Raw genomic sequence first — 16,545 nt, 5'->3', positions numbered from 1 at the left:
ATTAAAACAAGATATTCTACAAGAAACGTTAATAATAAAACTCATAAATATGCTGACACTGTGTCTGTTCCATGGGCTGGACGGGGTGTCTGTTTCAGCAACTTACTACCCGTTACTACCATTCATACCAGCACCCCCGATATAAGAATAGGATTATTAAATGTTAGATCTCTCACACCTAAAACGCTCATTGTCAATGAAATGATTACAGATCAGGGGTTCGATGTACTGTGCCTGACCGAAACTTGGTTAAAACAAAACGAATTGGTAGCATTGAACGAGTCTAGTCCTCCTGGATACAGCTATGTACACCAACCTCGCTTAACTGGAAGAGGAGGTGGCGTCGCAGTAATTTATAAGGATAACCTCGGTATTACTCATAAACCCGGACATGGATTTAACTCTTTTGAGATTCTACATACCAACATAACTCATGTAGTCTCACAAAATAAAAATCCTAAATTAATTCCATTGATTATCATCCACAGACCCCCTGGACCTTATTCCGAGTTTCTTAGTGAATTTACAGATTTTGTCTCCAGCTTAGTTTATCTGTGGATAAAGCCCGAATTGCGACTTTAACGTCCACTGTGATGAATAAACATTGGTCTACACTCTGGACTTCTCCAACCCTACAACTGTAGGACTCTCCTAGAGTTTTTTTTTTGTGTGGAGTTTTTCCTTTTGTGCAGAAGGGTCGAGTGTGGGGGGTGTCAACTGTAGGGCCTGTCAAAGCCCATTGAGACATACTGTATGTGATTTTGGGCGATATAAGAAATAAATGTTGGGGAGCAGTGTGTGGGGACGGTACCTCAGTGGCAACATGGAAGTTTGGGACTCGACCCGGCAACCTTCTGATTACGGGTCCGTTTCCTTACCTGTTAGGCCACCAACTGTGTGGGTTGGAGGAGGGCGGGTTCCCTTGGTTCCCTTGAGCCTTGGTTCCTCTCAAGGTTTCTTCTATGTTTTCAGGGAGTTTTCACCACGGGCTGTTCACTAGGGGCCTTGAGCTGCTGTTCTAATGTGGAGCTCTTTGTACCAACGTACATTGTAAAAAGCGCTGGATAAATAAAGATTGATTGATTGTTTTAAGTTTGGGGACGATACTACCATGATGGCTCTTACCTACAGACTATAAACAACCAGCTCTCCTTCTCAGCTCACATCTCCAACCTTTCCAACTCATGTTGATTCCTTCTTTACATTGTTTGGCGCTTTTCCCATCAATTCCTGAACAGATTGTCTGCTCTGCTGTCTGGTGTGTCTGTGTGGACCTGTCTCTGTATCTCTGTGTCTCTGTGTCCCTGTGTCCCTGTATCTCTGTATCTTGTGTTTGCATGGTGTCCCTCACCCACACAAATTAGACCAGGAGGAAATAAACAAGACCGATGTGAGTTTTTAAATTTATTGAAAGTGTTGGACTTTTCTGAAAGTCACTGGTACAGAACAGCTGATGCTGAGAAACACGTGAAGAAGGAAAGTAGAGGAGATGATCTCCACTCAGGTTTAGTCAGATCTCACTCACTTGCTAAATATATACAGGAGTTTATATATGTTGTATTAAAGACCACACCCTGCTTAACAGCAAACCCAGAAACCTCCACAGCACACATCATGTCCTACAGAAATCTAATGTTGGCTCTAGATGATCAATGTCTTGAGGCAGATGAAGTTGAGCTTAGTGTCCTCAGACATACTGACCCACTTCTGTTCTCCTCCAGCCTGCTGGGCGCCGGTGCTCCAGACCCTCCTGCCCCCTTCATCTCTGCACCAGCCCGTCCCGTTACCTGTGGACCAGGACTGGTAGCAGGTGGAATCTCCACTCACCCAGAACCAGAAGCCTAGAGTGCAGCTGTAGCGCAGACCCATCCAGACATAAGGAGTGGAGGCTTCTCCCGCCATCTCCCTCACCCAGCGCTGGACCTTCTCAGAAGCGACTGACACCAGGTCCACATGGTTCTGTCTGCAGTACATCAGAGCCTCCTTCCAGGTCTTATTCTCACGGACCAGGACCAGATTATCTGGAGGAGACCAGGTACAGGAACAGAGAAGAACTTACAGACAGATCAGGTGAACTCTGTATGAAGTTTCTAGAGTTTATATCTCACCTTGGTAACAGATAAAAGGAAACCGAGCACCACAATCTTTGTCCATCCATGTTCCTCCCTGACCGATAGCCGCTACAGCACAACTCGCTTTATTATTAAGAAGACGTCCTGCTGTCCAGTTCCTGTATGTAGAATTATTCTGGTCTGACCACACCCAGTCTCTGTGCAGACCAATCCAAGTATTGTTTGTCAACTGACTTGTGAGGTTTTGATTGTCTTTTCTGTTCCTGGTGATGGCCAGGTCTGTGTAGTGCTGTCTGCAGTAGATCTGAGCTTCTGTCCAGTTTCTTTCGGTGGAGTTAATGACATAAATTCCACCAGCGTTGTTCTCTGTGAGGAACATAGTTGCAGTTTTCAGATACATTCATTATATGCTGCCATCATTACAGGAACAGTAGAGAAGCTCCAGATAGTCACACATCTCTCTTCTCCCTCAGCTTTATTAATTCAATGATTTTCTTACCTTGATAGCAGACAGTTTGATATGGTTTCTGACATCCGTCATCATTCCAGCTGCCTGCAGTATTTATCATTACACAGGCCTCCTTTATTTCTGTAGTAATCGGTGTTCCAGCATTATCAGGCTGAGTCTGACTCCAGTTTCTGAATCCTGTATCTGCATGACTGTAGGAATTGTTGTCCTGTATGGACCATCTCCATGTGTCCCCATAGTAAAGTCCAATCCAGACTGGACCTTTATAACCCTGCTGTACAGTGATGTCCACCATCATCATCATGTCCTCTGTGTCCTCAACAGTGGCCAGGTCAGTGTAATTCCCCCTGCAGTAGCTCTGGGCTTCAGTCCAGGTCATATTCTCATTCACAAAGTGATACTGGAGACCTGCACATGGACAAAGTCTGCAGGCGCCTGTGATGAAAAGCACTACAGTTAAGGGACCATGATGTGTATTAGAAGTTTAGAAGATGCCCTCAGAGAACAATACTTACCTGTGAATAGTAGTACAGTGTAGATGAAGTTCTCCATTTCAGAAACCAGCCAGAATATGAACGCTGACAGTGATGGATTATAAGAACCAGTCCAGATCTGAGCGGAAGCTTCTGGGTCTAAATACTCATCAGTTCCTGCTGCATAATTTGCGTATATACTTTTAGATATTTTTAGCTGCTCCTGTATGCAAATACCAACCTGCTACACAAATGAACAAATAAAGACGTCTTTGTCATTTTCTGTCTCGTGATGTTTCTCTGAATCAAACCTGGAGGATATTTCCACGAAACAGGCTTTCAGTTGGAATGATCTTGTTTTCTTGTGGAGATTCTCCTGGTTATTCTTTAATCAGGTCCTCAAGTTAGTGTCCCCATGTTACAGAAGGTATACCATACACTCAGAAGTCTGTGGACACGTCCCATTCAGACTAATATGATCTTGTTGAACTTCCTCTTCCACGCCATCCTGGCCATCAACCCAGACCTTCTCCTATTGTCTCGTGTTTTTCATTCACAGCATTTACCAGACGCCCTTATACAGAGCAACTTACAATCAGTAGTTACAGGGACAGTCCCTCTGAAGACACTCAGGGTTAAGTGTCTGGCTCAGGGACACAATGGTAGTAAGTGGGGTTTGAACTCATTAGGCAACTTCCAGCCTGTGTGAAGGTCTTAGAGATTTCAGCGCTAATGTCATTTCTGAAGCCCAGAGAAGCTCTTCCAGTTTATTATAAACGTGCTCAGTGGGTTTTGAATCACCGTGTTGTACAGGTTTGGTGGGCAAACTGTCCCGACACAAGGAAAGTGGAGGACCGACAAACAAACATACAGGAATCTACTTTGGGTAAAAGGGGAAGTGGAGACGGGAGAGGCAAGGCTTCTGGATATAGGCCTGCTCAGCCCTCAGTCCCGGCTTCGCCAGAAGGACTGATTGTTGTTTAAAATATCAGGGCATTTATTTTCCTTACATTTATCTCCCTAGAAGATAGCATGAAGCCAAAGTTTAAAAAATGGCCCAAAAGTCACTTTCGTCTCCAGGCGCTGCCTTGTGTTAATTTGCCTAAAGAACGGTGCTCCAGCAGCATAACATCATTTACTCTTGAACGTCAGCAGCTGACGGGTGAGGTTCCGCCCCCAACCTGCAGGTGGCAGCATGGCACTGTGGTGTTAATGAGAGATTGTTAATGTTCGCATTTACTGCATTTATCAGACGTTTTTCAGACGACATTTATAAGTGGGGTTTGAACTTGGGACTTTGTGGTCTTCTGGTTTTTAGGCGAATGTCAAACCCCAAGACTTCAGATCAGATCGTGTGAGATGTTAAAATCCTGGACTCTGCAGAGCAACATGTAACACACAAAAACATCACACGTGAGACTTTATTTATGCTCTGAGGTACGGTCCACCATTCTAATCTTTGATACTCAGCGAACCTGAAGCCTCCTGGATTTACAGACTGCAGTGTTTTCCAACCCTGGTCCTGGAGGAGCTTCTAGCAAAACGTCTTCCCTCCAACCTCTGACCTTTATTAGACTCGGGTTCCTAATGGCCTAATAATGAGTTGGCAGGCAGTGAAGTCACGTGGGTTGGAACAAAAACCTACTGGCAGACATTCCTCCAGGAACAACGTTGGGAAGCACTGATCTACCGTGTGTGTGTTTGAACAGCACACACATAGTGACCTCACAACAGTGTGCACACGCAGATTTCACTCTACAACAGATCAGGTCGCCACGGCGCAGGTACGTCCCTTATGAATGACGTCATTTCCTGTGGTCGGCTGCTTGTGTCAGCAAGTTTCATCCATCTTAAGAGAAAAGAACCGAAGAAGAAACCGTTCTTATGTGTTCGGGAGAAGACCGTGTGTGTGTGTGTGTGTAAGAAAAGTTGGTGTTGATTATATACCATTTTAAATAATTTCAGACAGGACTGGATTTGAAATTCATTACGATGTTTCAGATATTGCAGAACGATCACACAAACACACACACACACACACACACACACAAAAAGACAGACAAACAAACAGGACCTGCTGTAGTCTTTTCCTACTGCTACATTTGTGTTAAAAATGGGTGTGTGTGAGTGTGAATAATGTTACCACGGTAAGGAAGAGTATAGGTGTGTATGTGTCACGCTGCTTTAACTATAATAATAACAACGAAGTGTGTGCGTATGGAGGCCATTCCACTAAAGTGTATGATGCCAACACACACACACACACACACACACACACACCGTTGTCCTGCAGGGTTGATGGACCAAAACTCATAATATCTCTCATCTGCTGGGTTTAATTTGCTCTGTTGAACTCATCAGACGGGCGTAAAAGCACGACAACATAAACAACGTTTTCCCCAACATTGCACCCACCCTTCAAAAAGCAATACCTGTCCAGAATTAATCCTGAATAAATGTGAATATTTACTTCTCCTCATTTCCTTTGAGCCTATTAACATGGACTCCTCCCAGCTCATTAACATCTGACACCGCCTCTATGTGTCTGAAAGCACGCCCCTTACAGTCGAATTAACAAATAGATGTTAAGGAAACTAAATCTGAAAACAATAAAAAAAAAAGATCTAAATAAAATAACCAGAACACACAAGGACAAATCACTTGTTTTAATTTTTTTTTAAATTTTGATAAGCAGGAGCTTCTCAACAGGCCGCACCTGAGCACCGACGAAAACAGCAACATTCCAGTCTAATCCGTGCAGCGGCCCCGTATCCCTCCGCGGAATTCCACACAGTCCCGCCGCGCTCTCCCGGCCGCGGGAGCCTCCACACCCGCCGAGGGCGCCCGCCGGTGGTTAGTCGGAGACGGAGTGAGGCCGCGCCGGGTGGCCGAGCGGCCGTCCGGTGTTCCGACGCGGCCCGCGCCGCGCCCTACTTTGTTGCGTGCGTCGCGGAGGAGGCGGCGCATTCCTGCGTGAGGTCCGTCACCCCGCCCCCTCCGGACGCCATTTTCAGCTCCGGCGCGGGGAGGGGGCGCAGCGCTCCGCCACTCGCCGTTTGGACTCCACGCCGAGCGGATCGTTTCTCCCGCTGGATACTCTCTCGACGACGCCTGGGAACACGGACTGTCCGACATCTCGTCAGGTGAGTTCTGCCGGGCTCCCGAAACGACTCTCCGCCGCGGTTCCCCGCGAGTCTTCGGCCGCCGGAGTGGCGGTTTGAACGCCGCGTTGCGGTGGCGCTCCTCGGTGAAAACGTTTCCGATCCGCGGCCTTCGCCCAAGCCGCCGAAATGGAGGCTGAAAGCGGCACGTCCGGGCCGCCGTGGCGCTCGGCCCCCGAGCCCGGGGCCCCGGTCGGCCGTCCCTGCGCGGCGCTTCCGTAGGAAGTTGGGGGAGCCCGGGTGGGGGCAGGGACGCTGGGCGGGAGGAAATGCCTTTGATCTCCGGCCTCCTCGCCAGTTCGGAGGGGGTGGGAGCCTCCATCCCAGCGGCGGCGGCCCGGCTGCGTTTTTCCTCGGTAGAAGAAGCCCGCCGGTCGGACCCGGCGCCCAGAGTTCGTTCCGGCCCAACAGATTGGCTCGGTCCCTGGTTCCGTGTGCTGGACCGGGTCAGGTGCCGCGGACCAATCAGAACACGTTCTTATCGGTTTGACCTTTTCCGACACAGAGGTCATTCTGTGGCATCTCAGCATCAGAACTTCATTTTGGGGGTGGGGTTGGCACCCCAAAATGTTAATTCTGCAGGATCCTCTGTGGCTGACTGAACCCGTGGTGCCGGGCCGGCTGGCAGTCCGCCTCGCCTGGGCGCTTTGAAGTTGTGGTTTGGTTAATGGGTTCCAGACGGACCGGGGCGGCTCCGGGGCCCGCCTCGCGTGTTTATTCCTCCCAGTGGAGGTCCCCAGGCTCTGGTGAACATCACGAGGCTCATTTCCCCCCGGTTCTGGCTGTTTGGGGAGATCTACAGGTGGAGGGTGGTGGTGGTTTGCATGTTCAAATCGAACCCGGCACCAAAAAACCAGCCCACAGGCTCATCGTTGACCTTTGACCCCTGCGTCTGTTTACTTCCGTCCTGGCCGCCGCGTCGGTTCCTGTTGGCGGTGAAGTGACCCCCCCCTTCTCTTCCTGTCTGCAGGTTTGGACGCGGCGCAGACCGAGTGTGAGCGAGGAAGATGGCCACCCAGTGTGAGTAAAACACGCCCCGTGGGCGGCGGCCTTTAATTAACTTACGCGGCGTGTGATTTTTAGGGTTTAAACAGCCGCTCTGCTTTGTGAATCAGAGTCCCGACTTGAGGGGGTGCAGAGGATGGTCAGCAGGAACTGACCCCTGATCAGTAGAGGAGGACGTCATCCACTTTTCAGCCTAAAATAACTCCCGAGCTATAAAAGCGTAAACGCTGCGTCTGGCAGACGTGTACTTCTTGTCTGGGGAGGTTTTAATGAATTAAAGTGCTGAAGAATCGATGTTGGCGCGTGAAGTGACATCCTGGCTTCGTCCTGCAGGAAGGAGAACCCTTAAATTTATAATGAAATGTTCCGCAGCGGTCGCTTTTTAATTATCCGAAGCATTATCTAATTGTGGCGCGACGCAGGAGACTATCTGGAATTCCGGTTGTAACGTTGGTAAACCGGCGTCTGAATAGGAGCTCTGTTGTAGTAATAGTAGTAAGTGGCCCGGCGGGTAAGGAAGCGGACCCGCATCTGAAGGGTTGCGGGTTCGAGTCCCGGACCGCCAGGATGCCGCCCTCACACGCTCCTTTTATGGGCGCTAGGCTCGTCACGATGCTGAAATTTCCAAACTATAACCATAGTGAGGATGGTACTCAATACTGTTTTTGATACAACAGGGAGGAAAAATGCTACATACATCACACGACCTAAATAAAAGTATAAACAAGAACAATTAAATAAGCGAAGACTAAGTTTTAATTCTGTCACGTGGCCGGTACTGTGTGTAAAGTGTGAGATTTAGCATGCAGACAGTTACAGATGAGCGTTTACTGCTGTAAATAGTGATAAATGAGTGTAAACTGGAGTAAAAAGTTAGTTTTACATTATCCAGAGCTCCTTATCAGCAGTTACAGGGACATTCCCTCCCCCTGGAGACACTCAGGGTTAAGTGTCTTGCTCAGGGACACAACGGTAGTAAGTGGGGTTTGAACCTGGGTCTTCTGGGTCATAGGCGAGTGTGTTACCCGCTAGGCTACTAACACCCTTTGACTCTGAGTGCTGCGTTTGTAGCCGACTTGATGGAGCTGGACATGGCGATGGAGCCCGACGCGAAGGCGGCCGTCAGCCACTGGCAGCAGCAGTCCTACCTGGACTCGGGCATCCACTCCGGGGCCACCACCACCGCGCCGTCCCTCAGCGGCAAACCCAACCCTGACGAGGACGAGCTGGACAACCAGGTTCTGTATGAGTGGGAGCAGGGCTTCAGCCAGCCCTTCACGCCAGAGCAGGTCTCAGGTATTAACACACACACACACACACACACACACACACACACTGGCTGTGCGCTCTCGCTCTAAACTCCTCCCCCGTGTGTCTCCAGACATGGACGGCCAGTACGCCATGACCAGAGCGCAGCGCGTGCGGGCGGCCATGTTCCCCGAGACCCTGGAGGAGGGTCTCCAGATCCCGTCCGCCCAGTTCGACTCCTCCCACCCCACCAACGTGCAGCGATTGGCCGAGCCGTCCCAGATGCTGAAGCACGCTGTGGTGAACCTGATCAACTACCAGGACGACGCGGAGCTCGCCACCCGCGCCATTCCGGAGCTGACCAAGCTGCTGAACGACGAAGACCAGGTGCGTGCGCGGTGACCACGGAGGTCGCGATGACGATGGCCTTCACGTGACGTCACCTCTCTCGTCCCCCACCCCTCTGCAGGTGGTGGTGAACAAGGCTGCCGTCATGGTGCACCAGCTGTCCAAGAAGGAGGCGTCCCGCCACGCCATCATGCGCTCCCCGCAGATGGTGTCCGCCGTGGTGAGGACCATGCAGAACACGGGCGACGTGGAGACTGCCCGCTGCACCGCGGGGACCCTGCACAACCTGTCCCACCACCGGGAGGGGCTCCTCGCCATCTTCAAGTCCGGTGGCATCCCCGCCCTGGTCAAGATGCTCGGGTACGAGGCCGGAAGGACCAGACTTTGAACTTCAGACACTTTTACATGCTCATCGTGTGCGTCTCTGTTTTAGGTCTCCTGTGGACTCTGTCCTCTTCTACGCCATCACCACCCTCCACAACCTGCTGCTCCACCAGGAGGGAGCCAAGATGGCCGTGCGCCTGGCTGGCGGCCTGCAGAAGATGGTGGCTCTGCTCAACAAGACCAACGTCAAGTTCCTGGCCATCACCACAGACTGCCTGCAGATCCTGGCCTACGGCAACCAGGAGAGCAAGGTGGGGACGTTGACGCGCTTGTCCCCCTGAGTTCCCTGACCTACACAGTCAGGACTTTGACGTTTTTATTCTTTTCTAGCTGATCATCCTGGCCAGTGGAGGTCCCCAGGCTCTGGTGAACATCATGAGGACCTACACCTACGAGAAGCTGCTGTGGACTACCAGCCGGGTGCTGAAGGTTCTGTCCGTCTGCTCCAGCAACAAGCCGGCCATCGTGGAAGCCGGTAGGTTGTGAGGGGGGGGGCCTTCGTGGGTTGTGTAGATGTTGTGCAGACGGTGACGTGGGGTGTGAACCCTTTCTGTAGGAGGCATGCAGGCCTTGGGCCTTCACCTGACAGACCCCAGTCAGAGGCTGGTACAGAACTGCCTGTGGACCCTCAGGAACCTGTCAGATGCTGCCACCAAGCAGGTACGACTACACAACGCCACGTGTAATACCCGTACATCTCTGTGTGTTGCGCGTTTAACGTGTGTGTGTGTGTGTGTGTGTGTGTAGGAGGGCATGGAGGGTCTTTTGGGGACCCTGGTTCAGCTCCTGGGCTCCGATGACATCAACGTAGTGACGTGTGCTGCTGGCATCCTCTCCAACCTCACCTGCAACAACTACAAGAACAAGATGATGGTGTGCCAGGTGGGTGCTGGTGGTCCAAGTGAAGTGATTGTCACGCGATGCACAGCTCACGGTGCACACCGTGAAAGGTGTCCTCTGCATTTAACAATCACCCTTGGTGAGCAGTGGGCTGCTATGACAGGTGCCCGGGGAGCAGTGTGTGGGGCACCTCAACCTTCTGATTACGGGGCCGCTTCATTAACCGCTAGGCCACCGCTGCCCTAAGCTGGTTGTGTGTGTGTGTTGCATTACCAACGCGTCGCCTCATTTCAGGTCGGTGGCATCGAGGCCCTGGTGCGGACGGTGCTGCGGGCGGGCGACCGCGAGGACATCACCGAGCCGGCGGTCTGCGCCCTGCGCCACCTCACCTCCCGCCACCAGGACGCGGAGATGGCCCAGAATGCCGTGCGGCTGCACTACGGCCTGCCTGTGGTGGTGAAGCTGCTGCACCCACCGTCCCACTGGCCTCTTATTAAGGTTCGTTTAGTCTTTACCTCCGTGAATTACCGTTTTATAAGCGAACGAACGTGAATCTGATTAGTTTCTTTCTTCCTGTCTCGGTCGTCCAGGCCACCGTGGGCCTGATCCGGAACTTGGCGCTGTGCCCGGCCAATCACGCGCCACTCCGCGAGCAGGGCGCCATCCCGCGGCTGGTGCAGCTCCTGGTCCGGGCGCACCAGGACACCCAGCGGCGCACGTCCATGGGGGGGACCCAGCAGCAGTTCGTGGTGAGTTGGTGGAGGTCGTGGTGACTGTGTGTGGAGCGGTCTGGAGGTGAAGCTCTGATTGTGTGTGTGTGTGTAGGAGGGAGTCCGCATGGAGGAGATTGTTGAAGGCTGCACGGGAGCTCTGCACATCCTGGCCCGGGACGTTCACAACAGGATCGTGATCAGGGGGCTGAACACCATTCCCCTCTTCGTACAGGTCCGCCCGCCCATCTACGTTTCAGGAAGTTAAACCGTTTCAGGTGGTGTCTCCTGTGTGCGTGAGACCTTGTGGCCTCGTCTTCTGTCCCGCAGCTGCTCTACTCGCCCATTGAGAACATCCAGCGCGTGGCGGCCGGGGTCCTGTGCGAACTGGCCCAGGATAAGGAGGCGGCCGAGGCCATCGAAGCGGAGGGGGCCACCGCCCCTCTGACGGAGTTGCTGCACTCCAGGAACGAGGGCGTTGGTGAGTCGCCATGGTAACACCTTTTTAACCTGGGTGTCCAGGTAGAACCGGGTCCAGAAATGGACTCTCTGTACTGGCTGGGCGTAACAGTTTGTCTTCTACAGCTACATATGCTGCTGCCGTGCTGTTCCGCATGTCCGAGGACAAACCCCAGGACTATAAGAAGCGTCTGTCTGTGGAGCTGACCAGCTCCCTCTTCAGGACCGAGCCCATGGCCTGGAACGAGGTACTCGTGGGTAACACACTCGCCTATGAACCAGAAGACCCAGGTTCAAATCCCACTTATTACCATCGTGTCCCTGAGCAAGACACTTAACCCTGAGTGTCTCCAGGGGGGGACTGTCCCTGTAACTACTGATTGTAAGTCGCTCTGGATAAGGGCGTCTGGTAAGTCATCAGAACGGTGGCGATGGGCGGACTGGACGCTGTAGGTTTTCTCCTTTCTTGTAGAAGGTGGAGCAGGCGGTTCTCTGCTGCGCCCTTGTCCTCTGCGTGTGAGGGGGATTCTGGGAAGTAATGGGTCCGTGGTTTTGCTTTAATTATCTCCAGAATTATCTCCAGAATTATTGTGAATTTAGTCTGTTGTACCGCGTAGCTTGAGCTACGCCAGCAGTCTGAAGTAAATTTCTTGTGGTTGAGAACATACCTGGCCAATAAAACACTATTCCCGCCGGGGTGCCACATCATCTAGAGTCATGTGACTTACAGTTGGTATTCGTTCATTACGCATATTTTCAGTTTGTGTAATCATTTATGCCTCTCAACTCAAGCTATAAATCTGGCTAGTCTCTTTATGGCTGCATTGCATCATGGGAATTTTTTTTTTTTTTAATTTTGGTTTTGATCCTCTGTTCATCCAGACTGCTGATCTTGGTCTGGAAATGGGAGCGCAGGGCGAGCTCGGCTACAGAGCCGACGGTAAGATGGTTCTCCGTCGTTCTGAACGTTCCTCCTGGCTCTCCGCTGGTTTCCTGACGAGCGTGGTCTCCCCCCCCCCCCCCCCTCCCTCCCTCCCTCTGTCTCTCACCGCGGTACAGACCCCGGCTTCCGCTCCTTCCACGGTGGATATGGCCAGGACGGCCTGGGCATGGACTCCATGCTGGACCATGACATCGGTGGCCCTCACGGGGCGGACTACCCGGTGGAGGGCCTGCCTGACCTCAGCCACACCCCCGAGCTGATGGACGGCCTCCCGCCGGCGGACTCCAATCAGCTGGCGTGGTTCGACACGGACCTTTAAACCCGACCCACACACACACGTTTAGTAGAAAAGTGAGGATCGGGCCATATGGGTTTCTTATTAATTAATTTATTATTAATATAAATATTTTTTTTTAATAATATTTCATTTTCTCCCCTGCAGCTGTACAGCTGGTGAGATCCTGTATCGAGTTTTAATCAGAAGCGTTGAAGAGGGTTTGAGAGGAGAAGGTTGGCGTATCAGAAAGTGCCTCACACACTCACACTTGCAACACACGCGCACACACGCACACACACACACGTCTGGGGTGTGGTTGCTACAGTAACCAGAGACTCAGAGTAACCAGAGTTCTACTGTTTCTGGTGTGGATGGACTGAAGACTAGATGGATTTCTGGAGCGGGAGCTGACTGAAGCGTGCACACGGGGCGGAACCCAAGATGGAATTATTTCTTTTCATTTTTTTTTTTTTTTTTTTTTTTTTTTTAATGCCTTGCTTTTAAAATTTTTACTTTTTATTAAATCAGTCTGGTATGGTACTGACTTTTTGTGCACGCCTTTTCTTTTCTACATTCTGTAGTCCTCCTCACATTTTTTTTATTTTTAAATGTTCTGGCCTTTACTTTCCCATCTGTTTTATGTACCAGTGTGGAACACTAACACCCGTTTATTGTACTCAGACTTTACAGAGTAATGATAAGATGTGTAGCTTTTTATAAACCGGTTTAGCGGGCTGGGGTGGGCGGGGCATCGTTCTGTATCTTGTGGAGTTGAGCGGGAGGGCTGGGCGGGGTTAAAGATTCTCTTTTTATATCCTATCTGAGGTAGTGTGTCTCTTTCTGTCTCGACGCAACCTTGTTGTAGCCTGCGCAGCTCGGCGTGCTGTGAGAACAGTGATGCTGATAGCACCTCTTATCAATAAAGATTATTCCTGAGTGCTGCCTGACGTCTGATTCTGTCCGGAACGCTCGCTACACGTCTGCTTTTAACGCACCAGTCTTCTTATACATTCTCTTCTAGGACTAGGACCTTTTTAAAATATTCTGCAGTCAGGAACCCCACATCCCACCTTTTTTTATTTTATTTATTTTTAGTGGGAGTGAAACTGCAGATCAGGATGGAGGGCTTTTTGCGGTTTCTACTCAGAAAAAACGACCAATCAGAGCACAGGAGGGTCTGTAAGTTGCGTTTCACACACATACGCAAGCCGGAACGCGCCTCGCTTCCTCAGGTCCGCTGGTTACCTTGGAGATGAGAGGGTGCTGCTGTGGTGGACTGAAGACCTGCTGGTGACTGGGGAGGGAACGACGAAGCTCAGGTTTGATGTGGGTGTGTACGCGGCTGAGGGATGATTTGGGATCGGACTGCTCAGGAATGCTTTGAAAACTTTGCAGCAGAGCGCATGCCCTGAAGACCGTTCCCCTTTGTTACTATGGAAACCAGAGCCGAGCGATGGGGGAAGGGAGCAGCCAGGACACACACACACACACAGGGCTAAGTTTTCTGAGTTTCTGTAGGCTGCCTGTTATCCTCCCCACCGTGGCAGGAATTTCACTGAGCTGCTGCCAAATCTGAGCTGCAGGCTGAAGCCATGCCAGGTGTGTGTGTGTGTGTGTTTATAGACACAGGGCACAGTGTTCAGCTGTGAGTGTGAACCAGGAGCCTTTTTAAACACACAGCCCCTCTTGTCTGGAGAGTTGGGGGTTGGTGGCTCTGAGGGGGCGGAGCAAAGAATGACATTTGGACCCTGGAGTCCCTAGAGGAAACACACACACACACACATCCAGCAAAGAGAATCCAAACACCTGAAGAGTGATTACCCTCATACAAAGAAACTTGGTAACCCCAGAATTTACACACACACACTCATTCAGAGCTGGAGGGAGGTTCCCTGCGTAAGGACAGAGGAGAGGTCGTGACCTTTCGCATGGTAGCACTGATACCTGAGCTGGAGAGAACAGGACCCGCCATTCTGAGCAGAACAAACCACAGTTCCCCCAGCGAGACACTTTTCAATCTGTGGGACCACGGCAACCTTCTTCTGTCACGTGGCCGGTACTGTGTGTAAAGTGTGCGATATAGCGTGCAAACAGTTACAAATGAGCGTATATACTGGTGTAAATAAGTTGGAGTAAAAAGTTATAATTTTACATTTACCAGATGCCCTTATCCAGAGTGACTTACAATCAGTAGTAACAGGGACAGTCCCCCCCTGGAGGTTAAGTGTCTTGCTCAGGGACACGATGGTAGTAAGTGGGATTTGAACCTGGGTCTTCTGGTTCATAGGCGAGTGTGTTACCCGCTAGGCTACTACCAGGCCCTGGTGTAAAACCCTGTAAACATGTTACAAATTGGAGTCCAACTGTGAAAAAAACTGTTGATTGGACCTAATTTGGAAAGGCACACACCTATCTATATACGGTCCAACAGTTGACCGTTCACATCATAGCACAAACCAAGCATGAAGTCAAAATGACTTGTCTGTACACCTCCGAGACAGGATTGTCTCCAGACACAAATCACAGAAAAGTCTCTGCTGCTGTGAAGGTGGAAGAAGTCCAAACCCGGCAACTGTGTGAATGTCCTTGAGTGTCCCAGCCAGAGTCTGGAGAGATCTTAAAAATGTCTGTGCACCAATACTTCCCATCCAACCCGATGGAGCTTGAGAGGTGGAAATGGGCAACGCTGGCCAAGGACGGGTGTGCCAAGCTTGTGGCATCACATTCAAAAAGACTTGGGGCTGTCTGCATTCGGTTCGGTGTGAACAATGCGGTTTGTAACAGCGTTATTATAGCTGTATTGTGTGGTGGGCGGAGCCTGTCAGCCTGCACTTATCTGATTTACTTTAGTTGAGTGATAGATGAGCTCTGCTTGTATTTTACTTTCACTGTTGAACAGAACAGTAACGATGTGAACACGTGACTCTGTCTGAACATATAAAGTCACGTGACTGGGCTGAAATATGGGAAACACCTTAATAAATGGCGATTAAGATGGAAATCCCAGCATCAGCATGCAAGTTTTTTTGTCACAGTTTGCCATCTTCTCTCCATGTCACTTCCAGCTCATCTCCAGTTAAATTAGTGTGAGTGGGTGAGCTTTCGCCCATTGGCAATTACCGTCTAACAGGCTCTGGTCACGCTGCTAGAAGATGAGATCGCCTGTTAAACTGTAAAAAAGTTCATGTCCAGTCCCTGACCAATTTCAAAATGAAGGGACACAAGGCCGAACGGCTCAGTATTCTACTGAGCATCATTGCACCCCTTGTGTATAAACGGGCGTAAACTGGTATGGAGGGGTATACGTTGTGGTGTAAAATGGGTGTATGCTGGTGTGAACTGGTGTAAACATGTGTAAGGGTCGAGGAGATCAAAAAACTTGCTTCAGCACATCAACTCACCAAAGATTCTGTTGCCTGGCAACCGGTAGGGTGTAAAGAATGAATTCACATGCACTCCATCTCTCTCTCGCTCTCTCTCTCACACACAGACACACACACCTGCTGGGAAAAGGGTAGTGGGGGGAGGAATGGAGCAAAATGAACAGATGAAAGACTTTTTTTCAAATGGAAACAGAAGTGTGTATCTCTCTCTCTCTGTGTGTGTGTGTGTGTGTGTGTGTGTGTATGTGACCTTAACTCTGTCCAGGAGAAGATATTTGGTCCTGAAGGTCACCAGCTGTGGCTATGTCATGTTGCTCTTGATGATTTCTCAGAGCTTCTGAAAAGTGGGTGTGGCTTGAGGGGTGTGGCATAGTTCCTCTGGGATGATGAAGTTTGTGCGATGACAGCAGAAAATGTTTTAAATAATATCTCCCTGTGGTCCAGATGGTATTTTCCATAACCAGTGTCTGAGTTAGAACCAATTCTGACCACAGGAACAACCCATATAAGGAATTCCTGAGGTGTGAGCAGAAGATCTGAGTGATGTTGTGAAGTACTGCTGGAGTGTCTCTCTGACACCATCCACCCTCCAGCCATCTCTCTCTCTCTCTCTCCTTCCCGCATGTCTGTCTCTTGGAGCTCCGCCCGCATCCTCTCTCACATGGAAATGAATGATTGATGGGCAGCACAGCTCCTCCTGGGGGAGTTTCACTCAGTCAGGGCCGGCTGAGGAGTTTGGAGGGGAATGGGGAGATCAGCCAGGGTTTCAGTGT

The 16,545-nt window shown here is 50.6% G+C and overlaps 2 protein-coding genes across 2 annotated transcripts; one reads left to right on the top strand and one right to left on the bottom strand.

Moving 5' to 3' along the window:
* Positions 1 to 1,391: 1,391 nt before the first annotated feature.
* On the bottom strand, positions 1,392 to 3,190 carry LOC114796625 (macrophage mannose receptor 1-like). The gene is made up of 4 exons (XM_028990980.1): positions 3,057 to 3,190; positions 2,572 to 2,976; positions 2,109 to 2,438; positions 1,392 to 2,021 (listed from the first exon to the last, which is right to left on the bottom strand). Exons 1-4 carry the CDS (start codon positions 3,091 to 3,093, stop codon positions 1,642 to 1,644), a joined length of 1,152 nt encoding a protein of 383 aa, XP_028846813.1. The 5' UTR covers positions 3,094 to 3,190; the 3' UTR covers positions 1,392 to 1,641.
* Positions 3,191 to 5,878: 2,688 nt separating this feature from the next.
* On the top strand, positions 5,879 to 13,110 carry ctnnb2 (catenin, beta 2). The gene is made up of 17 exons (XM_028991198.1): positions 5,879 to 6,157; positions 7,146 to 7,195; positions 8,252 to 8,476; positions 8,562 to 8,815; positions 8,898 to 9,136; positions 9,210 to 9,411; positions 9,491 to 9,635; positions 9,717 to 9,820; positions 9,908 to 10,042; positions 10,295 to 10,498; positions 10,591 to 10,749; positions 10,826 to 10,945; positions 11,041 to 11,191; positions 11,296 to 11,417; positions 12,052 to 12,109; positions 12,229 to 12,463; positions 12,555 to 13,110. Exons 2-16 carry the CDS (start codon positions 7,183 to 7,185, stop codon positions 12,429 to 12,431), a joined length of 2,334 nt encoding a protein of 777 aa, XP_028847031.1. The 5' UTR covers positions 5,879 to 6,157; positions 7,146 to 7,182; the 3' UTR covers positions 12,432 to 12,463; positions 12,555 to 13,110.
* The last annotated feature ends 3,435 nt before the right edge of the window (positions 13,111 to 16,545 follow it).

This window comes from Denticeps clupeoides, chromosome 9 (genome assembly GCF_900700375.1).
Source record: "Denticeps clupeoides chromosome 9, fDenClu1.1, whole genome shotgun sequence".
Lineage (NCBI taxonomy): Eukaryota > Metazoa > Chordata > Actinopteri > Clupeiformes > Denticipitidae > Denticeps > Denticeps clupeoides.
The sequence above is the reverse complement of the archived record's forward strand: the minus strand, read 5'-3'. Positions and strand labels throughout refer to the sequence as shown.